This window comes from Helicoverpa armigera, chromosome 20 (assembly GCF_030705265.1).
Source record: "Helicoverpa armigera isolate CAAS_96S chromosome 20, ASM3070526v1, whole genome shotgun sequence".
NCBI lineage: Eukaryota > Metazoa > Arthropoda > Insecta > Lepidoptera > Noctuidae > Helicoverpa > Helicoverpa armigera.
The window spans coordinates 2787075-2811628 of NC_087139.1; the positions used below are offsets into that span (position 1 = coordinate 2787075).

General features: G+C 35.9%; 4 protein-coding genes and 1 long non-coding RNA gene across 6 annotated transcripts; 2 read left to right on the forward strand and 3 right to left on the reverse strand.

Annotated features, from left to right (window-relative positions):
• Positions 1–1485: 1485 nt before the first annotated feature.
• On the reverse strand, positions 1486–7407 carry LOC110383327 (uncharacterized). 2 transcript variants are annotated; one of them, XM_049848878.2, is made up of 8 exons: positions 7249–7407; positions 6360–6383; positions 5808–6013; positions 3984–4110; positions 2652–2834; positions 2171–2349; positions 1894–2000; positions 1486–1652 (listed from the first exon to the last, which is right to left on the reverse strand). In XM_049848878.2, exons 1-8 carry the CDS (start codon positions 7292–7294, stop codon positions 1544–1546), a joined length of 981 nt encoding a protein of 326 aa, XP_049704835.2. In that variant the 5' UTR covers positions 7295–7407; the 3' UTR covers positions 1486–1543. The 2 variants fall into 2 exon arrangements, with proteins under 2 accessions (XP_049704835.2, XP_049704836.2); XM_049848879.2 differs by having other exon boundaries at positions 1489–1652; positions 2652–2816; positions 7249–7406.
• Positions 7408–10918: 3511 nt separating this feature from the next.
• Positions 10919–13608, forward strand: LOC110382134 (uncharacterized). The gene is made up of 7 exons (XM_049848877.2): positions 10919–11054; positions 11374–11394; positions 11560–11774; positions 12030–12159; positions 12421–12603; positions 12946–13127; positions 13406–13608. The coding sequence occupies exons 1-7, from the start codon at positions 11003–11005 to the stop codon at positions 13523–13525; spliced, it is 903 nt and encodes a 300-aa protein (XP_049704834.2). The 5' UTR covers positions 10919–11002; the 3' UTR covers positions 13526–13608.
• Positions 12676–13060, reverse strand: LOC135118281 (uncharacterized). The gene is made up of 2 exons (XR_010277473.1): positions 12919–13060; positions 12676–12743 (listed from the first exon to the last, which is right to left on the reverse strand). It is a non-coding gene; the product is annotated as an uncharacterized LOC135118281 (long non-coding RNA).
• A 3640-nt stretch (positions 13609–17248) lies between the features above and the next one.
• Positions 17249–19443, forward strand: LOC110382133 (ribosomal RNA processing protein 36 homolog). The gene is made up of 4 exons (XM_064039771.1): positions 17249–17424; positions 17937–18181; positions 18679–18959; positions 19283–19443. Exons 1-4 carry the CDS (start codon positions 17362–17364, stop codon positions 19420–19422), a joined length of 729 nt encoding a protein of 242 aa, XP_063895841.1. The 5' UTR covers positions 17249–17361; the 3' UTR covers positions 19423–19443.
• A 210-nt stretch (positions 19444–19653) lies between these two features.
• On the reverse strand, positions 19654–24285 carry LOC110382140 (uncharacterized). Its single transcript, XM_021342631.3, has 7 exons — positions 24082–24285; positions 22847–22870; positions 22248–22462; positions 21406–21532; positions 20715–20894; positions 20278–20459; positions 19654–19862 (listed from the first exon to the last, which is right to left on the reverse strand). Exons 1-7 carry the CDS (start codon positions 24134–24136, stop codon positions 19749–19751), a joined length of 897 nt encoding a protein of 298 aa, XP_021198306.3. The 5' UTR covers positions 24137–24285; the 3' UTR covers positions 19654–19748.
• Positions 24286–24554: the final 269 nt, after the last annotated feature.

Consider the following 24554-nt stretch of genomic DNA (forward strand, 5'->3'; position numbering starts at 1 on the left):
TATTCTGATTAATAGACCGTTTAATATTCTGTGAGCAGCAGACCGGAGACATTTTAGGATTTTGGAGTAATAAGTATGCGAAAATATTCGAGGTATTTCTTTTATTTATTTTTTGTATTTTATAAGTTTTCAGTCCTCTCAGTCGATGGCTGATAAATATCAATAGTTGATAGAAATTAGCTAAGGAACTTTCTAATATTGATGCTGCTTGTGAGGTCTGCTTCCTGAAGAATTTACATATAATGTAGATGTCCATTGTCCACTTCACACAACTTTATGTATCTAACTGTTACTAGTCTCATACCCCGTTTTCTTATTATCTGCAACTTGCTATATGTAAACTTGTGGCTATCTAACGAGTTTCCTATATAGGAAAAATCAACTACTTGAAAGACAACATTAGGACTTCAGTAACTACATACATTTCTTCAATTATACATAAGGGGCATTGTTATTTCTGCACCTAATGCTTATTTGTTTAGATACCTCAGTACTTAGTTACATATTAAGACTCATCACGAAATGGTTCCTCCCCAAAACTCCAAGTTTTACTATAATTCAACTTTGACATTAACAAAGTATTCCGTTTTACGTTCGCGTAACTTTTAATGGCGGCTGTAAAGCCTGCTTGAAATTAATTTTGTTTTGTCAACCAACGCAGCGTCCCACTTTCTGTTTGAGTTTCAATCTATTTTAATATTCTTTATGTACTTTGCTGGATTCAACATCTTATTAGATGTGTTGTAAATTAGTTTTTGGTACTTTCTCCTTATGCTGCTTCACTACGCTACCAAAGTGTCGGCACTCTTATCAAAGGTTCGTTTACCACCAGAAACAAGTGAAGTTTGTAAAAGCCTCTAAGATATCATATCTTGTTGTATGTTCGGTTTCTCCATTTACCTAGAGGTATAATAGTAACCAAACCTTAAACACCCATTAATTCGCCGATTTGATCAATGGGCGGCAATTTCATGGCTTGCTATAGTTTCGAAATCGTTATTTGTTCAATGGTAGGTACAACCAATCTTAGTAGTTTATTTTGTATCGTGGAGGTTTTGTATAAAGAAAAGTAATTCCCCAGTAATTAAGAGAAAATAGCAAATATAAAGAGCTCCTGGGGTTGGACTTACCATTGACTGAAAAGTATCACTCCAGTCAAGCTTCAAACCGCTTAATGTCGTCATTAAATGAAAGCCACATTAAAAGAAGTGAATAAAAACCACTTCGTTTGTTTAATAATTTTCGTATATTCTTGTAGGATCTCAGCCAAATTGCATCAAATCATCAATGTACAAATATAATTTACTTTTAACGCTACCTTTAAATAAATAAATATAAAATCGTAAATCAATAAAATTGCATTTTCAAATGATAATCTCTTTGTCCAAACCATTTTTAAATAAATATTTGGGCAGTTGACACCAATTACCATAACTCTTGTTATTTCAATTATGATTGTGCTGAAACTATCGTTTGCTATCGTTTGATTACTGGAGTCAAGTCCCCAATTCTATGACATCTTAAAACTACTAGAGGTATAAGTTTATCCACTAAATAGCTTATAAACTTCGTCTGATATTTGGTTAGCGTATCTGTAGCCGTTGAGAAGAAGACGGTCTATTGCCGGGGCTGGCTTGATGGAGTCTCCAGACCTGGAAATGTGAAGATTTTATTACAGCTTCGATTTCAGCAATAGGTACGTTACAATTAGCACGCAAAGGTTGCAACTTCGGGGACATTTTTTTGATCCGCGTGCGAGAAGTAGTTCCTTAGCTAGTATACAATTCTAAGAACAATCATGCACATAACTCATCATATCATTTCTCATTCATAACTCTGTGAAAAAAGAAAACACACTAAACGTAATTGGTATGGATGTAGTATTTAACTTACTTGCACTGAATATTCCAGGGATCGTTGACGAAGTAGATGTGCATCGATATGACTCCATACTTCTCACCCCAATCTCCCAAACAGTCTGGTGCGAAAGGAATCGTCACCTGGAAGTCAACAACGTAAAGTATGAACTAGGAGCTTATTTGTATGTATTTATGATTATCTATTAATGATCATGTATCGTAATAAGGGGACTCTCATATAAACAAGAATGCTTGATTATCTAAAACGTCATGTTGTTTATCCATTCTATCTTCAAGTAATTGTTCCTTACCTGTATACTCTGCTTCGGGTTCGGTATAGACTCGAACCACTCCCTCTGCTTTCGTTTAGTCACTTTACCAATCACTTGGAACCCAGTACCGACCAGATCACCCTGTGTGGTCAGCGCAAACCATGGAAGCAACTCCTCACAGTTCAGATCACGAGTCATGTTGTAGTAATAATGGGTACCTGCAAACATTTCAAAGTAAGTGTTAGTAAATAATAAGCCTTCGACACCGTTCATATCCTTATCACCTTTAGAAGTCTAGAGGTTGTGACATTGGCAGGTACTTTTAGAGGATTATAAAACTGTACTGTTTACTTGATGCTTAACTTATCACTTACTGTAGAACCAAACAGTAAGAAATGTTGAATATTTGTGGTTTACCTCAAGGCATTACCTTGGGTCCATCTTAAGATCCGATAATAGACGAGAGCAATGTTAAAGATTTTCCTAGCTATGGTACCTTGAAAGAATTATAAGAACTTACCCATATTAGGAATGCAGTTCTGTTTCTTGAAGGTGGTACTGTTGAGCTCTGCTTCGGTGCTCGGTATCCTCATCAGTCGTAAGTCATGGCCAGCTACCCAAACACCCCCATCTTGTAATGTGGCTCCATTCTCCACTTGTGGGCCCGCACCCGCCTTCAGAGATTCTAAGGAAAACACATAATCTGCAATCATATATTTATTTGTCTTAGGCCCTCCACTTAATGGAACACCGTTTGTTTATTTATTTTCATCAAAAATGTCATCACTTTTCGAGTAAAAACTATGTAAAAAGAACACTAGCACTTCAAGATTTCAAGCGTATTGCCGATTTCGATGCGAAGCAAACTTTCAGACATTTCTTTCTTAGTTTGTCTCGATCTGTTTCAATATCACTTTTCTTTCATTGGATGCGTGTTCTGTTTAATCATTAATGGGGCATAAAATCTTTCTAATCAAAACTACTTACACTGATCCATCCTAATAGCATTACTTGATGGCAACAGGTGTCCATTAAACATGGATTATTGATGTATTACTAGAGTATCAGTGTTACGACGAGGAATTACGTTACACAAATTGTGTTGATCGTTTTATATCCTCTATCCTTTTAAACAGATTAAACAGGGTTTCGATGTGTATGGATAATTATATTTTACATTATGTTAGCTGAAATCATTACGCGAACTTTCAGGATTAAAATACTACATAATATACAATGCATTTATTTTAATGAGTTGATAAATCCCAATTTCTAATTAATATTTAATTAATAAACCAAAAACGTTATTAATTTCATAATCGAATCTAATTAAAACGGATAATAAATGAACCTATAAGCCACCTAGACAAAAAATTGCCTCGATATTTCTGTTCTGAACCTAATGGCTTTGGAAGACAATGGACACGTATCAGTTACAATTTAACGACCATCACTTTATTATAAGAACAAGAACCTTCGTCTCAGTATGGCGCTCATATTCGACCTGTGTCCAATAGCATGTTGATTGCATTAACTGCTCTAAGTCTCAAGTTACCTGATAAAGGAATAATTCTACAAATTCTGAGTCAGTGTGTCCTCCTGTTTTAACCCCTTGGATGCCATATAAGTCACTTTATCCATCGTCCTCAAGTCCTATCATCAGCCAATGTTTTTTTACGTTATCCTCGCTTATAATGATTCCTCAACGTGTTCTGTATTGCCTGGACCTTAGCTTGAAGCGATCCTAATTAGGGTACATAATGCATCTACCACCTTTCCTGCTACATATTATTATGTAAAAAGCTAACCATTTACCAAAGTCTTCAATACCCTTACTTTCTATACCATTTACCTTCAGAGACAAAGTACTGCGTGGCCGTCCAGTAGTCCTTAGCTGGTTCCCCTTCAGCAGCTGGTGCCGACCATTTGATGAACTTCTTCTCAGGCTTCACCACAGATACGAAGTCTTCCACTGGAATCTAGAACATATTAAACAACATTATAGTCCTTCTTGGCGATCCGATAAAGACCCATGTTTATATTTCAAGATATACAAAATCAAATTCTTCAGCGTGTGAAAGAATCGCTTTCACTAAGTCTTGCGAACGACAAAAATTGTTTTTACTTAGAATCGTCTCAATGATTACTCAGGTACTTAGAGATATTTCAAAATAATTTATAAGTTACAGCTAAATAGATAAAACGAAAGAAAACCAGAACACTAATCAATTTACATATACATAGTTATGTAAACTAATCATAAACTATTGCACTTGCACCGGTCGTTTCAGGTTTTACTACGCATGCGCCGTGATCTTGAATGTTTTAAGCTGTGACGTCACATGCGCGTGCTCAATCTTCAAACAGGTGACTTGCAGGTGACCCATTTAAGGTAATCATGACATTATCTGAAGTTACCTTAATGCTTGCCGTTTAACAAATTGGATGGCACGATTACGGTAGAATGACTATATTTTCTGACTATGCTCCTTTTTTAGAAAACGACCGTGAAGTGAGTGAGAGAGTCTGATGGATGAAATCCAATTATATATCGACATACTACAACAATATATTAATTGAGAGATTTTTAAATATTCTTTCTATTCACTCTTAAAATTGTACATAATTAGCTACTACTGTGATAAATTAAATCAAATATCATCTTAGAATGTACCAAAAATCAAATTATGCTGAAAAAATTGTAACAATTCCACCAAACTGCGATCTGCGAACACTTTTTCAGGTAGGATTTGTACTAACTTATGAGCAATTTATCTGTTTATGTACGTTTTAGATAAAACCTGCAACTATTTCATCATTAAAACTCCCATTTCCAAGTGTAAAACCTTCCAGAACAGCATTCTCACTGGGATTACGTAGTTACATTGTAAGCGTGGGTCCCCGACCCTCCGATTGATCTTGTTCATTCAAATAAATTAGATAAACGCACGGCGCGTCACCAGCTTGAATTGGCCGAGCGTTGTGGACAGCAATCAGGAAGAGATTTGCGGGACCATGCACCAAATGTACTCGTTCGTACATTATAATGTACACTACATTTAGTCCACGACTTTGTCCAAGTAGAATAGCTACTTTGGGCAGCATTACGCTAAGGTTCTATTTTTATAACGTAGGTTTATGATATATGATAGCTTTTTCTTGTCATCCCGTTCTAGTAGCTTAACTTCGGCTCTAAGGTAACTCCGGATCTGAACTGCATCCAGATCAACGCCACCGTTTTTGCAGTTACCAACAAACGCACATTCGCATTTATAACCTTACTAAGGATTAAAGCGTGCTGTGTGTGTGATGATTGTCGCAATTCTGGCAACGGCATAATGGGGTCGACTGATTGATTCGTTTCATTGTCAGGTTTACATGAATGGAGCTTCGATTATAAAGTATGTGGGTAAACAAATTATATATGTACCTACAAGACAACATACTGCATAAATGTAGAAGAAAAAAAAAACTTCAATTTAAAATTAATTACGGTTAAGGTTTAAGACATGCACTGGTGGTAAAAAAGTCAAGTTGTTCGTTCCTTCGCTTTGATGTTTTTTTTTTTGGTAAATTTGATTCAACTGTCATAAAGTTACTGCAGCCAACTTCGACGCACCAAATTATATATTTTTGAAAGACTTGTTAAGAAGGTTTTTATCAAAATTTTACTTACAGCAACCATAAGCCCAGCCACAAAGCCGGCCGTATCGTACAGAGGGCAGACCCCTCTCCCGGGAGGACAGTACATCCTCAGCTCTGGCAGTGGACCTGGTGGCCTCTCCGTCCGTAGCCAACCCTCGTTCTCCACCTCGGCGATGGTGCGAGGGATCTTGAAGAAGTACTCCATGTCCGCTAAGGCGTCCGTCCAACCGAACTTGACTGGGGATACAGGAGAATATTTCGTTAATAAGGGTATATTGAAGCACTATTGAAGCTAGTGCTGTACTAAATAAGATTTCATGATATTTTCTATGTACTTAAGACCCTTTCAATTTGCATAATTTCGAGCGAAACTGTCGCTTATCCTAATCTTAATTTTTACTTCATAGAAGAGAACAATGTCACTGCGTAGGAATCGAACCCAGAGGTTGATTTTATGCTCAACAGTTGATCCTCTAGCCTCAATCAAGAATTGAAGACCAATAGTCTAGGTTCCTTCAAGGAATGTAACGTTAGTTAGTTAGTTGGATCAGAATTTTCTTTATAAAAATAAGTAAGATCATACCTCTGAGACCATCATATTGGATACCTGAAACAGGATAGATAAAAATATTAATACCTAAGTTAAGTAGATACTTCAAATTTTTTTAAAATAGCAATCAATTAGGTGTTTAGCTCATTCAGTTTGAGCCAAAACGAGAAAGGTAACTGTAATCGGGTAAATAAATAATAACGGTTATCTTTTATTTTAATCTATAGTTTTTATCCACTAGCAATAAAAAATCTCGGTTCTTTAGTCTATGGTCAAGAATGTAATAAACAGATGATTAAGATGATTAATCATTCAGAGTAATGCATTTCAATTATGTAGATGATTATGGGATTGCTAAGTAACGGTTAAGGAAAACATCTAAAGAAAAAACTATGCAAAACATCTTAAATGTTCTTGAGATACCAGAACTTACAAGTACGCTCTGATTTTTTAAAACATCCCGAGGGAACTGATTTGAACACCCGGATAAAAAGTAGGTACGTTTTTATTTTCTTATCTATTCTGAATTCTAAGAAACTGAATTAAACCTATGTACTATTGGTGTTTTTACTTTTGTTTACTCATGTATTGATTGTTATAGGTCTATTTATCTTTGACTAATATAGGCAGGTAAAATATTTAGTACTGCACTTCATAGGTACAGTCCTCTATATGAACGTGAAAGTTTTTATTACTATCACAATACATATTTTCGTCATCGAAAATATTTTTTGGTCGCACCGAGAACAACCCGCTCTAACGTCCCCGATAGACCATGAGTGTCATTAACGACTAAATAGAAACCATTATTTAAACAACAAAATCAGAGTATCTTTATTTAAGAGACCAATCCTATATATTCCTATCAAAAAAATTGCATTCAAATATGTATATTTCCAAACTGTACTCTAAAAATACATACCACAGACCGTAGCAACGATAGACAGAATCACAATAACACAATTCATTTTTATCGATAAAAAATGTTTAAACTTAGCGAAATATCGATAGTTCCGTGTGAACGCGAACACCAGTGTTGTGTTACTGATGCCTCCAGTACAATTGGTCGTGATACACAAGATTAGCGCAACAAACTTACATCAGTAGGTTAGTAAATAAATAACGTTAGAATACTGGTTATACAGGAAACGTTAGAAAAAAAACTAACAGAGTTTGTCTACTTTATATTCCGCACTGCTCTAGTAGACTTTGTCCCGAATTTTTTCGCAGGACTTTTTTTAAGAATAAATATTTCGGGCGTTTTGAATTCTTGAATGTTAAACTTGTCATTTTGTTCTCCACATGTGTTTTCAATACTATTTTCTTATATTTGCGTACCACTGCTCACACACATCTCACAGGCCTCCTCTCACACGGAGAAGGTTTGAGATTTCAGACTTTATAGTCCAGGTCTCCTCAAGATGTTTTCCTTCCCGAAGTGTATATATCTAAATAAAAATTTACCTATGTATTCTCTCTAGATTCCACCTCTTTACCACATACCTACATATTATACAGCCACGCAAACGCATGCCCAGAGCGGTGAGTATCAAATCAGAAAATCCTTTCAGCTTGATCCGAGGCCTTTGTCACGGTAAAGATATGGACCAGTAGTAGACGTTTTGAGTTGTGAAGAGACGAGTCAAGTCATGAACCCACATTTAATCAGACATGGTGATGACAGCCCAGGCCTTCTCTGTTTGAGTGAGAAGAATCAGGCAGTGCAGCGGAATATTAAAAAGATGGTGAATGGCCATGAATTATTGATCATATTAATACTGTTAACATACTTTTCACGGTGATTTTGCATGGTGAATTTGTGTATTGTTCGCCCAAAATTCTAATATGTACAACATGTAAAACAAGCAAGTCACTTTCCTCATAAAAGAAGAATTGCTAATTAATCAGATTCTTTTGTTATTAGGAAGGAACCATATGTGTCCACAGTCTGTTGAAGGCATCAATAGACATTATGTAGATAAGGTCAGGAATTTCAAAGATTTTCAAAATAAAGTATAACAAATTATGACATTAGACATTTACTTACCTATACCTACTACTAGTCTATGTATAGGTATTGGATTTCTTTTTTTGTTTAAACGCAATTACTTTAAATATTATAATTCAGGTTGAATGGACTGGACTGAAAACAAAGGGAAAAATGAAAAACCATAGAAATTCTAAAGTGGATTTACTGCATCTATGCTCGGTTGTTATACGATGATTGCCTGCGACATCCGTTGCGTTAAAAAATAAAGTACACAGACTTTGGATTATAAGTACCTACCTTCTATGATAAAACTGCAATCCTTTGTGGCATTCTATTTTAAGTACAGTTATTTTATTCTGTTACAAATATAATAAGAAAACTTTAATATTCATATTCTAATTATGCGTTCAGTATCAGGAATTTGACATTATATTGGGCTAATGTCAATATTCTATCCCTAGTAAACCATTCCACATGTAGATGTAATATTCGGATCGAAGTATATCTTGGACACCAATGACTGTGTTTCGGATGGCACGTTAAACTGTAGGTCCCGGCTATCATTGAACATCCTTGGTAGTCGTTACGGGTGTCGGGTAGTCAGAAGCCAGTAAGTCTGACTCCAGTCTAACCAAGGGGTATTGGGTTGCCCGGCTAACTAGGTTGAGGGGGTCAGATAGGGCAGTAGCTCCTTGTAAAGCACTGGTACTCAGCTACATCCGGTTAGACTGGAAGCCGACCCCAACATAGTTGGGAAAAAGGGTCGGACGATGAGATGGAATATTGGGAAAGGCCGTCAAGCTGTAGCTGTTTCCTGCCTTTTCATTATTATTAATTTCCCGTCCAGGTGGCGCCTAAAACGTGTGACTTTAGGATATTTCTGAAAATAAAACTTTATAGATCCAAGTGCCTAATCTTTCTTAGATTATCTGCTTGTCTATTCCTAACTAGGCTAAGGTCAGCTATCAGACAAACTGGATTCAGCCAGACAGTATACATACATGGCCTACTGCGTCTTTCATTTACAGTCTGTTCATTCATCGGTCTTAAAAAATATTTTTAGGAACTACCAGACTACGGGACTATAAAGTCCTGGATTTTTGGAAAGCTAACTTGCGCGTGGGGCTAAATCTTATACGCCGAAACCCTTTTAAGATTATTATTAACTCGAACACATTTTGTCAATCGTCAAGTCACGTTGTTAAGTGATTGCGAAAAAAAATAGAACATGGAAAAGTCTCCAAAGCCTTGGAAAATAAATTTTATTTGGGATATACCAGATAATAGGAGCAATGGAAATAATAATTCAAATCTGAATAAAGTGACATCATTTAGATACATACATATATTTTAATTGATATTTTACTAGCCGAGTCTCCTCACCCGCGTTTAACTTGAATATAGAACTATACTCAAGTACAGATCTTATCTAGATCATAGACTACTACATAATAATGATTAAAACTATTTTAACTAGAAGTCCCCGTGTCTAAAGAGACGTCAGCCTCGAATTGGTTCACGTTTCGCACTAACCGACTTTTCCTGAAATTCGCAGAGCAAATATCATCTCAATGTCCGTATTTTAATAATTAAGCATACATTATTTACTCAGGTGGAGCATATAAAACAAAACAGCATGAACAGACAAAATAGGTACCTATACGTGGTTTCAATTTCAAAAAAATATCACATAAAAACTGACTTAATTAATGTTAATTTAATTGTTTCTTTGCTTTTTAAATTTCGCCAATTGTGCAAATAACGTAAGAGGAAAATTTGATATTTTTCTCATGTATGCTTAGGTGTTTTCTGCCTATTTTGGGGTCCTAAGAATATGTCGATGATCTCATCATGGTAATTTGCCGTTTTTATATATCCTGGAAGATAAATCCTAGAAAAGACAAACATGTAGTTACATTGTAGAGGTAGATTTGAAACGATGAACGACGCATCTATTTAGTATTGAAGGCAAAATCTGAATTTAATTGAAATAACTGGATGCCTCGTCGGTGTACCAAAATCAGGACTTTGGAAAAGTCACCAGTTTTGAGATACTTCAATCCATTGTACATCAAATCAAGCGATCTTATATTCCACAGAGCGACAAATTGGGCTGCCCACTATCCCATCCTATCGAAGAAAAATCACGGCGAAGCTCAGTAATTTTCGAGTAATTTAAACCATTTTGTTATCTCCAAAATTCGACATTTAAGTATTTGCAGATTTCTCTAAACGTGCTTATTTAACAGGGTCCAGTGGTGCCTGATACCTTTACTCATCATGCTCTTGGGCCCTTATATCGGATCCCTACGGATATACGTCGAATTACAAGTAACCCCCTATCATGGCACAGGACTCTTCTCATATAGATGAGATGAGCGTGCTCCTCAAGGGGAAGTCCAAGTTTTCTCAACATGTTTTCGTTCGGCTTTACTCATAATTGGTGTCCAAGATACACCCACCAGTACAAAGGGGCATAGGAATATAACTTAGAGAAGTTCCATTGTTTCCATACTTACTTGAAAAACTGTCCGATATACGAAAATATAATTTTGAGTATATGAAGAACCCATACCGCATTTGCATACGCTTTGTTCAAACAACGGCTGAACCGTGCCTGAAGCCACATTGCGTGTATATAAACGGCTTGTGACACACCATCAGTACACAGTTTCCAGTTTCCACCATGATCCGGACAATCGCTCTACTATGCCTCGTGGCGGCACCCGCTTTCGGTGGTGAGTATACCAATCCTACTTATATTATCTTTATTTCCATACTAATAATACAATAAAGGGGAATATTTTCTATTTGTACCATAAAGGCTCCGAAACTACTTGACCGATTTGAAAAATAATTTCACTGTTGGAAAGCTAAATTATTCCCGAAAACATATGCTGTATTTTATCCCGTTATGGGACAAAGTTCGCTCAGGGCGGGTAAAATTGCGGGAAAACATGTTGTATTATTAAAATAAACGAGAAAAATAATGTGTGCCTATGGATGTGCGCAAAAAGTTCCTATGTCTGAAACTAATTCAGTATTTATTTGTTGCAGCTTTCACAGCCAATATGAGGGGTAAGTGATGAATCCTTTATATATTTTTCTATTGCTTCATCTTAAGAGTTTGACTTGGCTTGCTTCTAGGTCATATTATGCAAAAGAATGCTTTAAATGTGGTCTGTTTTGGGTTCGACCTTTAGATCAGCTTTACCTAATTTTAATTAATATAATTGTTTTCAGTGAGGTTTGACTTGAACCCGTTTGGCTTCGGTTCCTCATCTTTCGTTGAGATGCCACTTACTATATGGGAAGCTATTGCCAAAAACTGGGTGCAGAAGACCGGCCCTACCCTCCCAAGTGGCTACGAGAACCTGGTCCTTTATGGCCCCGCTGATGACAACACCCTCAACTTATACTACGATGACAACTATCAGATTGCTGCATTCCAAATTGGTGTATGTATTATTTGTTTATTGGACTTTTCTTTAGGGTTCTGTAGGGATCCAATACCGAAAGAAGAAAAGCACAACATTTATTGTCTACTAGGTATTTCATCAGATGGATCCTAACGGCTTTCGGTTCTTAATAGGTTTGCGTATCTATACTCATTTTAAAGCTTGGCACAAATATGTATTTTGCTCATATATTGTTTCATTATATGTATTGATGTTCCAGAAAAATTATAATTTCAAAACACTTTTTACTTGCAGCTGGACAAAGAACAAATAAGCGATTCGGTATACGATTTCGAAAATCAAGGATTCACAAGCTGGACCACTACTTTGTCAAATGGCACATCTAGAGATTATTGGACCATCAGAGCATACTTTTCCACTGCTGGTAATTTTCTTTTGTATCTGTTTTACTTTAGACATCAATTACATCTTAGGGCCTCAGGTCAACTAAAGTAATTCTGTCTGTCTGTGTGTGTGTGTGTGTGTCTGCGATTTAAAAGTGCAGATAATCATAGAGCATGAAAAGCACGTTTCATCCAAGTTCAGAAAGGAGTTCCATAGTTCAGAAAGGCTGTACATAGAATACGCAACACAGAGTAACCTAAATAATCAAGGCAAGACTAACGTATATTGTATTTTTCTTCAGATTATCTTGCGACTGACGCAACAACTCGCAACTCTTCAAGAAATACTGAGACTTTGATCCAGGGTGGTTCCATGGTAGTGACTGGTTTCAACGGAGAATTGTACACGATTTCCTCCGACCCTACCGTACTTGCTGACACAAGCGTCAGTGGGTTCACAGAACAAGCCTGCATGATATATATGGGTGAGTGTTCAGTTTATAAACCCATTGGCATATGGTGACCGTCGTCACAGTCGAGAAAAGTCCAAAATTGACATTCTTAAGCAGTTGTTTGTTGCCTTTTCTCTGCTGCTATTTTTGTGAAAACATTTCCCACGATTTAACTACTGATGTCATCATCATCCTCCGAACCTTTTTCCCATCTATGTTGGGGTCGGCTTCCATTCTAACCGAATGTAGCTGAGTACCAGTGCTTTACAAGTAGCGACTGCCCTATCTGAACTCCTCAACCCAGTTACCCGGGCAACCCAAAACCCTTTGGTTAGACTGGTGTTAGACTTACTGATGTATTTGTATGAAATTCAGGTCACCATTTCTACTACAACATGACTACAAGCTTGGAGTGCGCTGAAGGAAGGCTGTTCCCCTGGTTCCCACTTTCCTACAACGGAGTAGTGATGGGCATTGGCTTCAACTTTATCGGCAAATACGACGTCAGACCCGACAATTTCAATTATTTCGAAAGCCCTGGAGTAGCAGCTGTTAAGGTAAGTAAAAAAAAACGAGTGAAATAGATGATAGAATAACTATAGAATGAAAATTTGAATTTCTTCAAATATAACCGGTCTTTCGAGTTAAGTATCCCCTGTAACTTAATCTACACCTATCTATATCTGGGCAATGACTATGAATGCACTAGAACGCAACTGCGTGTCGTCAGTCTAACCACAAGATATTTTGCAAATGACGGCTGAGCATCTCTTTATATTTGTGCTAGGGTATTCTGATATCATGATGTGTGACCATTGCTTATGTTTATTTGCAGATCATCGTACCAAAAGGCCCGCAATGTTTCTACGAGTTAGCAGAAAACCCCGGCGTGGTCACCATGCACGTTTATTTCATCGAGACCCCCAGACAAGCTCTTTGTGTTTTCGAGGGTTAATCCATCAAAATCAGACTTTTTAGCTGCAGATTATAATGTCTCAGTTTGGCATATTTTCGAAGATTAAACATGTTGTTTCCAAATGTTGTTGTTTTTACTGTAGTGGCAGTTAAGACTTTTGGCAGACCTTAAGAAACTAGCTACTTCTCTTAAACTAGGTACTTCTATTCCATTAATAAAATTGGACAGTAGTTCTTTTCGAAGAAGTGTTTCGGATCTCCATCCTGGATAAAGGTGCCCATCAGATTGTTGCCTGTACTTACAAAAAACTGGATAACGTGGCCTTATAAACCTATACCAAACTGAATATTGTGTACAGTCTATATCTTAAAGGCTTTACCCTCGTATCTTGTCAGTGTTTTCTGTTTTATATGATAGCTAGCTGAATATTTGGCAATCTCAACCAATCAAATCAAAGACCACTCCTGCTTTGAACTCTTTGCCCCAATGTAGTTGTAGTAGTACTGCCAAGCACTTCTGGATCCCACTTCAACATAAAGGACGAAATTGTAAAAACAACCAAAATGAATTACTGTCAAAAAGAACTTCTTCTTATACCTTATCCTAATATAGTGTAACTACTAAAGAAAGCTTACTACATAGTTAGGTAGACGTACCTACCAAAGCAAAACTACCAAGAACTAGAAGATAGAAAGAACAATGAGATTGACTACTTCAATAGGATTAGACATGGTTCGATTTCAAGTCAGGCAAGTACTAATGCAACTTTTCTAAGTTTGTATGTACTTTCTAGTATATCTTAGACACCAATGACTGTGTTTCGGATGGCACGTTAAACTGTAGGTCCCGGCTGTCATTGAACATCCTTGGCAGTCATTACGGGTAGGTAGTCAGAAGCCACTAAGTCTGACAGCAGTCTAACCAAGGCTATTGGGTTGCCCGGGTAACTGGGTTGAGGGGGTCAGATAGGGCAGTCGCTCCTTGTAAAGCACTGGTACTCAGCTACATCCGGTTAGACTGGAAACCGACCCCAACTTAGTTGGGAAAAAGGCTCGGAGGATGATGAATAGGATTAAACATAAGTAACGAAATAAAAAGTTCGTGTTGAATTACTCGGAAACAACGTCCTTTTAAACGCTTTATTACTGAATGTCTCACAATATAAGAAGCTTTATGTCTCACTGACCATAAAGTGTTTTTCCCGTGCATATTTTTTGAAATAATTTTAATACACTTGAATATTTTTCTTGGCCATTGCGAAGGGGTCCACATGTTACTAGTTAATAGGATTGACAGAAATCCTCACTCAGATTCCTTTTCATTGCCAGTAGAAAGTATATAATTTTTTATTCGTTACTGTGGTATTTTTTTAGGCTGAGAGAGGAATTTTAAAGGTGATAAGTTTTTTTCTCATATCGCTTCAGTCTTCATTTTGGCGAATACAAGCAATTCTTTACAAGTCTTGTTATAAATATTATAAATAAGTTTACATGACTTATTAAATTACGTAGTTTTTATATGATCACCATCAACCAGGACCACTTAGTCTGTTTTACTTATAATGTCCAAATCTATAATTTCGTCGTCTTTTAAATATGCTTTATTCAATTTCAAGGCGTTTACTTTGGACTTTTTCACACTAAGTAAGCTTAAAAACTTATCACAGAGTGCTTTTTCCATTTCAATTTTAAGGTTCAAAAATTCTTCGGTGTCTCTCAAGCACTTCTGGTAATCAGATTTGATTGTCTGGAATCTATATTTAAGGGTGTGTACTTTTTGCTTCATGTGTTTATTTAATGCTATCAGCACTTCTATCAGATCCGGATGGGCGTGTTTAGGCGCAGGGTCTAATTCCATCGGGAGAAACCCTTCTATGACAATTGATCCTCGGATTTTACGTTTCCAGTAGAAAAAGCCGCTTTTTAATTCGTAGACATAATCGTCTCTGGGCTGCGAAAGACATTTTTTTACGGCGGCGAAATATGCAACTTCGGACATGTGCAAGTTTCTGCTAAAACCTAAGAGCCGATTCGGCGAAAACCGCCCCTTCCATAGTTTCTCTTTATTGAAAAGATAAACTTCAAATGAATCAGACTGCCACCCTATCATCAGATAGCATATTTCACCTTGGATTGGTAGTTTCGTCACGGTAATTGCTTCGTCTAAATCCATTAGTAATAATTTACCATTTCTTACTTTATAATTTTGTATAGCAGGGCCAGGACAACGCACTCGCGATCTAATGAAACATTTTCCAGATATTTTCCATGCTGACTGATGTTTTGTTAGCTTTATTATTTTGATGACAGTGAACCAACTTTGTCAAAAACCTTTTCGGAAATTGTAGCATTGACAATTCCGTATTTTTTATTACTTCTTGGATAAAACCTCTCCCTTCTTTTAGAGATCCTAAAACGACTTATTCAGGATCTTGACTCGAATACACTTGTATCAATGCGGACATTAAGGGTGAACCTTTTAATACATCGTAGAGTACATAGGAGAGTACATAAGAGAAGTATATAAAAGAGTACAGAGGAGAGTATATAAGAGAGTACATAAGAGATTACATAAAAGAAGTACATAAGAGGAGCACATAAGAGAGTATTTAAGAGAGTACATAAGAGAGAACATAAGAGAATACCTACATAAGAGAATACCTACATAAGAGAAGTATATGTATAAGAGAGTACGTAAGAGGAGTACATAGGAGAGTACATAAGATTAGTACATAAGAGGAGTACACAAGAAGAAGAGCGCATGAGAGAGAAAGGGCTGCCAGATGGCCGGGAAATCCGGGATTGTCCAGGAATTACTAGTCTTGTCCCGTGTCCAGGAATTGCATCTTTTAGTCCCGGATTTTCGAATACCGTCATACACTAGCTTTCTTCATTTTGATAAGAGTAGCAGGCCGCTTCCCTTCCTTTATTACCCCGCTGCATTGCAATTCTTCGTTTTAAAGAGCCCAGATTTAACAAGTCTTTTGAAAGGACTGCAAAAACAGTCTTCAAACGTGCGAATTCTGAATAAAGGCAAAAAATATAGATAGGTATTCTAATTTTTCATATTTTTTTCGTAATCTCCTCGAATTGTCCCGGAATCGAAATACCTGAATCTGGCAACCCTAGAGAGAACACAAGAGAGTTCAAAAGAGGAGTACACAAGAGAGTACATTTTTTTATTTTTATTTATTACTAGCTTTCCGCCCGCGGCTTCGCCCGCGTGGAATTCGGTTATATTGGACACACAGCGCCATCTACAATCCATCCATCAAGCAAACAATATTTTCGTTTTCCCTCGGGAATATCAATTTTTTTCGGGATAAAAAGTACCCTATTATTTAATCCGGACTTCTAACTTTACGTCTGCAAAATTTCAAAGCAATCGGTTCAGTAGTTACGGCGTGAAAGCGGAACAAACAAACAAACAAACAAACAAACAAACTCACTTTCCCATTTATAATATTAGTAAGGATTTTATTTATTTATCTATTCTAATAAATACATAAATACAGAAGTACCACATGGGTAAATTGATGATCAAAAGGTTAAATACATTCAAGTGCCACTCCATTCTTTGTTCATCAATGACACATTTGTATTTTATTTTTATTTTTAATACTATAAGTTTAATTCATATTATTTATCACCCCAAGAATTTTGGTGTGAGTGAGGGTTGTTCCACTACACGAACGAATTCCGAACGATAGTTCTATATCTGTCAAAGTGTCAAACTGCCAGTGTCAGATGTGACATATGAAAAGTGAAATAGAACGTAGCAATTCTAACCTAAAAAATAATCATTGTTTTGTTTTGATTGAATTGAGAGGTTTTATAAAGAATCCTGTAATCTTTAATAAATAATTGAAGTTAAACATGAGTAGCAGCGAAGAATCAGATAATGAATCTATGGTTGACGAGCAGGACGATGGAGAAAGGGTAAGCAACGTTTTAATACTGATAACGAAACGAAAATCACACTAACCACATTTTGTTGAGCTACTGAATACTACATTTATAATTAAACATACATAGTAAGCTAGACGATTCCTCATATTTACCTGCGTAACACTAATTCCGATTGTAAAGCAAGCATATTTATATAAGCATAACAAAATACCAAAATGTATAAAGCAGCTACCATTAAATAAATTAAAATTGTAAGAGTTCCTGTTGACTAAATGTTTTTATACACTTAATGAATACCTTAATGATGCCCACACTTATATTGTGACGTTTCGCTTTGATATTCGCTACTTACAAAATACCTGCCTACTTATGTAAAAAAAATTGTATGCCAATTACGGGCAAAACATGTATGGCTCTAATTTTACGTACCTAATCATCTCAACACCTCATGTTTAACAATACCTCTGTTTTGTAAACATATACCCATGTTTTGAAGAAAATAAATTATCTTTTATCTTTAATGTTGTCTTTTCAACTTTCAGTCAGAAATAAGATCGCAGCTATCGACTTTATCATTTGAAGAATTACAAAAATTAAAAGAGAAAATAGGTGCCAAAGTATATAAAGAGGCTCTGTTTGGTAAGGCTGATAAAAAGAAAGAGAGTGATGGACCAAAAGTTTTCAAAAGAGAAAATAAAAACAGACCTCGAGAAATGAGCTCCAAGAAACCTGTTCGAATGTTGCAGGCTATACCGACAGTTAAGAAAAAGGAGATCCGTGATCCAAGGTATAATATCATTTTATTTAATCCATAAGCTTTAACCCCTTGTATGCCGGTGCGTAGATATACGCGAGACATAATTGATTTTCTATTGTTCTCTAATTAGCGGCATTCAAGAGGTTAATAGCTAGACAAATCTGTCATGTATCTTGCTCTGATTCCTACATAAATCAAAATCAAAAATCATTTATTCAAACCTGGCTTCAAGACAGCACTTTTTTAACATCAGGAATTTACAAAAGACAGCCCCCAAACTCTCACCCTTCACCACTTCCTAAGTGTTTTACATAAGATTTCCTCATTACAAGTAAAACTATTTTTCAAAGTAAATAGTTATTTGACTGTATTATGTATCATAGTGATGGAAAAGTAATAATGAATCAATAATAATCTTTGTTTTAGTACTGAATAGTAATACCATGAACTGGTCTTAAGTACATTATCTGACTGTCTATAACTGATGTACTTTGCTTTTACCAAACTTTTTTCCAAAACCCTTCCAGATTTGACCCTCTATGTGGCGAATTTGACAAGAAGCAGTTCTCCGATAACTATAATTTCCTATCAGACATCCGTATGAAAGACATAAAGGCTATTAGAGCTGAACTGAAGGAGACTACAGATCCGGAGAGACAGATTAAGTTACGGAGACTACTTCAACGATTGAATGATCAACACAAGCATACGAAGAAGAGTAAGATTGAGAGAGAAGCGATGGAGAAGAATAAAGTACACATTGAGCAGGAGTTCAAAGAGGGAAGGCAACCACACTTCAAGAATAAATGTAAGTTTTTAACTTTTCTTCTTCCTCTTATTTTTGTTTATGGCTCCTTTGTTGTTTCTAACTTTTATTTTTTCCCTTTGTGAATGTAGATCTTTTCAATGCTAAATGGTTACTTTTGTCATGAATACATGAGTCTTTGATATTAAATCCAATTATATCAGTTAATCTTCATGTCCCTGACAATTATAATATAACAACTCTAAAATTAGCAACCATTTAATGCGTCTATTAAATTATTTCAACTATAACATTAATATCATAGCCAAATAAATAACAAAATACAAGAAACAGATAAATAAATGAAATACTTATTATTTCTGCAGCTGAACAACGCGTAGAAGCGCTAGTGAAACAGTATGAAGAATTGAAGAAGGAAGGTGCTGGACGTATTCAGCGCCATCTCAAACGAAGACAGCAGAAAGTCAAGAAACGCTCCCACAAAGCTCCCACTGGTGTCAGTTAGAAATAAATATATGAATAGGTATTATAGTCATTACTTTTGTTTTAATCACTGTTTTCATTACTGAAAATATGTTTTTTTTGTACCCAAAATGCTCCCTAATTACTGAACTGATTAAAAAATTCTTTCATGTTTGAAACAATATACCTAGACTATTCCAATATATTTGATCCAGGTATAGGAAGTAGGTACGACAGGAAATGTTCAACCTTTTCAGCACATAAAACAATATACTCAAAGGAATAAAAATATATTTACAACATACAGGTTTTATTAAAATTACAGATTGCATACACCAGCAGTTAAATCTTTATATTATCTGTATCTGATTAAAATACACAAGTGACTGCATAAGGATGCTTGATGAAGTATGTATGCATGGTGACCACTCCTACTTTATCAACTTGGTCGTACATGCACTGGGGTCCATGAGGAACTATGGCCTGGAATTAAATAAATACAGCGAAAATTAAATCTATTCATGTAGGTAGCTTATGCAGCTAAAACCTTTTCGAATCATAAAAAATCATGTTATCAACCAAATGCTTTTGTTATTTTAAGATGAATCATCATGTGCAGTCACTAAACTGCATATTTTCATGCATGGTCTAGGTAGGAACATATCAATAACTTTCAAAAAAGTAGTTGCAAGTTTTTTAGGAACATACAATATTTTTACGTGCTAAAATGAGTTTGAAAGCGCAGGACCGCCACTGCTAAACACAGGCCTCTCTGGATTCCCAACAAATCATCATCATTTCCCGAGCCTTTTCCCAACTATGCTGGGGTTGGTTTTCAGTCTAACTGGATTCCCAACAAATATTCAAAATATAAAAGAATAAGAAATTCATTAGGTACCTCTACAGCAGCCCTGTTGGGTGTTTCGAACCAGTCCCTGTTGCCTTCTGGAACCGCATGTTTGCCGAATGTCAACAAACCAACGCCGATCAACTGGTCGGAGTCAACCAGTGGAAACCAGGGGAACATGGACCCTGGTCCACAACCCAAGTTCTCGTCCATTTTGTAGTAGTAGTGTTGACCTGGAATTAATCATACGTATTTACTTTCGAATTTGAAATCAGACGATTTTTTTGGCAAAATGGCTCGTAGGGGAATTTTCAGTTGTGTTTTACATGAAACGACTGCTTATCTGACTTCCTCAACCTGGTTATCAGTCCTTTCTGGTTTCTGTCTACCCTTGACTATTGCCAAAGATGTGTAAGCTTCCCGAGCCATGTAGTAAAATCTGTATTTTTTTGCCGAGCGCTTTTTATCTTCGTGTAACTTTTACTTACCCATCCAAGGAATACAAGCCATCTTTTTAAAGTCAGACTCATCGCTGGTAATATCAGACACGTTAGTTGAGATCTTGTAAGGTTCGCCGTTGAAGCCGGACACGTAGATGGCTTCGTCTTGTAGCAGCAACTTCGGGTTCCGAGCGGCGATGCGCGCTGCTGCGTCAGTTTGAAGGAATTCTGTAGAAATAACATGATATAATCAATTAGTTACATGACAGAGCATTTATTATAAAATCAACAAATATACAGATATTTTTATTTAATTAAATTAGTTAGATAATTAAGTTCTTAGTTGATTACCTACGCATCACAATACAGCTAGATTTAATGTCTATTTTTTCTGTGACTGTTATTTTGGAAAGAAACTCGTTCGTTCAAAATAACCGATTATGATTTATGATTCTCTGCAGGTAGGTACATTTATTTTTTGCAGTTTAAATCTACCGAATTTGTATGGAAATATTAAGGACGCCTTCTTATTTCTTACTAGCTTCCGCCCGCGGCTTCGCTCGCGTAGAGTTCGGTCATATCGTGTTTCCAAGAGAATTCTTCAAAAGTCCGGGATAAAAACTATCCTATGTTCTTTCTCAAGGTCAACTCTACCTCTGTACCAATTTTTTTTAATTATAATTAATATTTTTTTAATTATATTAGGTACTATAGTACCTAAGTAAACTATGAGTCTTACCCGTAGAAACATAGTATTGCTGAGTCGTCCAGTAGTTTTTAACAGATCCATCTAGTTCAGTGGTCCAGTAAGTGAAGCCCTGGGCTGTCCAGTCATATATATTGTTGGAGAATTGCTCGGTATTCAACTGTAAACAATTACACACTATTTACCTCTACACACTTACTTTAGAGCATGAGTTGCAATTGTAACTGACGTATTAATTTTAAGAATGATAATATCATTATGTAATTTAAAGTCAAATCAATCATTTCATAAGGCCTTCATTAAATAAATGGTTTGACATAATATTATTACACAAGTATACCTAAGTTCATAATCAAATGTATTCGTGTGTACACGAGTGCACGTAGGTAAGGTCGTGTGCAATAAATACGTAAGTATCTACAACGAAACAAATAACTCTGTTGTTGTTGTATTATCGAAAATATTTGATCTCATTAACCTACGTGTATTCTTAACCAATCAATCAACATGCTATCTTTACTCGAGCGGGCAGGATCGAAACCTACCTCAATACATTATAAATTAAGGGCCAATTATTATCTATTTACTTAAAATAACTTTACTTACTTAAAATAAATCTTGCTGACTCTTTCTTTGTCAACAAGATAAAAAGTGTTAGCAATAGATTTAATGAAGCTTTAATTTTAATGAAGCTTTGTGCAACTTACGGATAGATAGGTAGATTTCAATCCACTCCATTCGAATTCAGATGATTTTTTACCGATATGACAAAGCACAAAGAGTTTAATTGGCCTTCCGCGAAGAAGTACCTAGATAAGTATTTAAGTAGGTAGGTACCTAAACACCTAGTTAAATAACTAACAATAGGTACGTACCGCAACTTGCAGTCCCGCAATATAATCAGTGTCGTCAATTAGCACGCATACGGTGTAATCGTTCTTAGGACACCACATGGCGAGGTTAGCATACCCAGCCGGGCCATTAGGTCTCTCTTTCTGCTTCCATCCGGCTGCCACAGCCTTGGTTCCTGATTGTGGCAGCTCTATGAATGCTGAGGTCCCGATCCCGAAGAGGGTTATGTCGAATCGCACTGGAATATTGAAAGTAGTTTTATAGGTAGTCGTTATCCCGAGAATACTGATATCACGTAGATGTTATAAAAGCGGAGATTAGTGTGTGTTTGTTACCTACTTCCTCACGTGCAAATGGCTCAAAAGATTTTAATGAAACTTGGCTGTTAACGCATAGACTAGTTTCCTCTGGAACTCGGGTGAAACCGAGGCAATGTAGGTAAAGTCTCGATGAGTTTTTGGCATAGTAATAAGTTGTATGGAATAAAATGTAGAATTGATATCTTGAGAATTTTGCATGGAGTTTTCAGTGGACCACATTGTTAAACATCCAAAGATGCACTGCAGATTCCCGACTTTTTTACCAAAGTCGATGTTGTAATAAATTCTAAACTAAGTCTTACCCTTCAGGCTTCCCTTCCATGGTCCTGAAAAGACAAACAACATTAATCAGTACCTAACATCTTGTTCTAGATAAAAATCAAAATATGATCTATTAATCGATAAGGCGTTGTTATTCGATAATCTCTTCATTTCTAATTGAAAAACATCGTATTATCATTAAAGCATTAGAAGTACATAACACTGATTTTAGATATGTGCCTTATCAAGATACCTAGATATAAAAAATATCTAATGCTATTTTATCCTTATATAAAATTGCCTACTTTTCTATGATATTTCTAGCGGTTTAACATACCGCATTGCAGGAAAACTTAATTTAGTACACGTGGAAGAATTATTCAAATCAGAGCACTAGTTTCGGAACCTGGGAAACCAAACAATCAAGAATATGTTTTGCCAAAGTAACTGTGTCTGGCTTTCGCACCATACCTAACTACTGAACCGATTTAAATGCTTTTTTTCGCAGATAGTTTAAAGCCTCAGAAAGGACAAAGGCTACTTTTAATCCAGGTGCGGGATGTCCATTGCTACAATCAGAATCATACCTATAACTGCATTGTGAAATGATGATTATATATCGACAGTTATCTTGCTAATCTCTCTTGCCTCTTGAGATGAGATACACAATGTGTAATCTTTTATGAGTCATGTTTATATTCTGCAGCGGTTTAGAAAAACGCTAGTTCAGTCGATTTTATTTTTCTAGACTACTTTATGCATTTAAACTTATCCTACTACTAATATTTTAAAGAGAACAAACTTTACGTTTGTGAATCGTGAGTTGTGTCTAAATTTGTAGGTATCTCTGAATATAGGTAGGTACCTACTGAACTAATTTTAGAAATAATTTTATTATAAAGTCACGTTATTTTGAGTATCATGGAACATTTGGTAAATTATACCCGGGCACGCGAGATAAGTGCTTTCCTTAAGTACCTATGTGAAATGGCGGGAAATAGCTAGTTCGTAAAAAAAATATGAGACAAGTTTATTATTTTTTTAGCTAATATTTAAAAAATAAATGAATACTTTTCTTTATCAATTTAAGAATCAAATTACAGAATAACTTAGTTGTATTTAAACCAGTTGTTAATATTTGCAAAGATGATCAAACATATCATTATACATGTGTTATATCATAATGTAAAAATGTTATACAAAACGTATATCTGAATACCAAAAATATTTTAATGAACTAAAAGTAGGTATATATTGTTTTAACTAATTAACTCACCGCCCAAAGCGGACGCCGTCGCGACCAGGCACAATAGGGCAACTGTTTTAATCATGGCTGGGAACTGATAGGGCTTTTGCGTAAACAACACCTTTTATATACTCTGATACGAAGGTACTACCTAATATTTCACTGTGTTATCGTCACAGCATGACTCCTCTCGCGATAAATATCGGAAACAACAATATACTTTAGTGAGTCAGTCACTAGCCGAAGTTCAACATACAATAAAATCACAAGATGCTGAAGAAATGCATCATGCATCATTACTAGTGAGGAAAAAACGAGTATACTTTAAAATTATTCGGGAACCTCGGTATAACGGGCAGAAATCATTTATAATTAATACGAGTTCATTGATAACAATCTTGAAACAGTAAAAGTTTCAACAGTATTGAAATAGCCGTAATAGCAATTGACTGTCTGGAGTTAATTTTGCACATTTAAAGGTAGTAAATATTATCCTTCCAGAA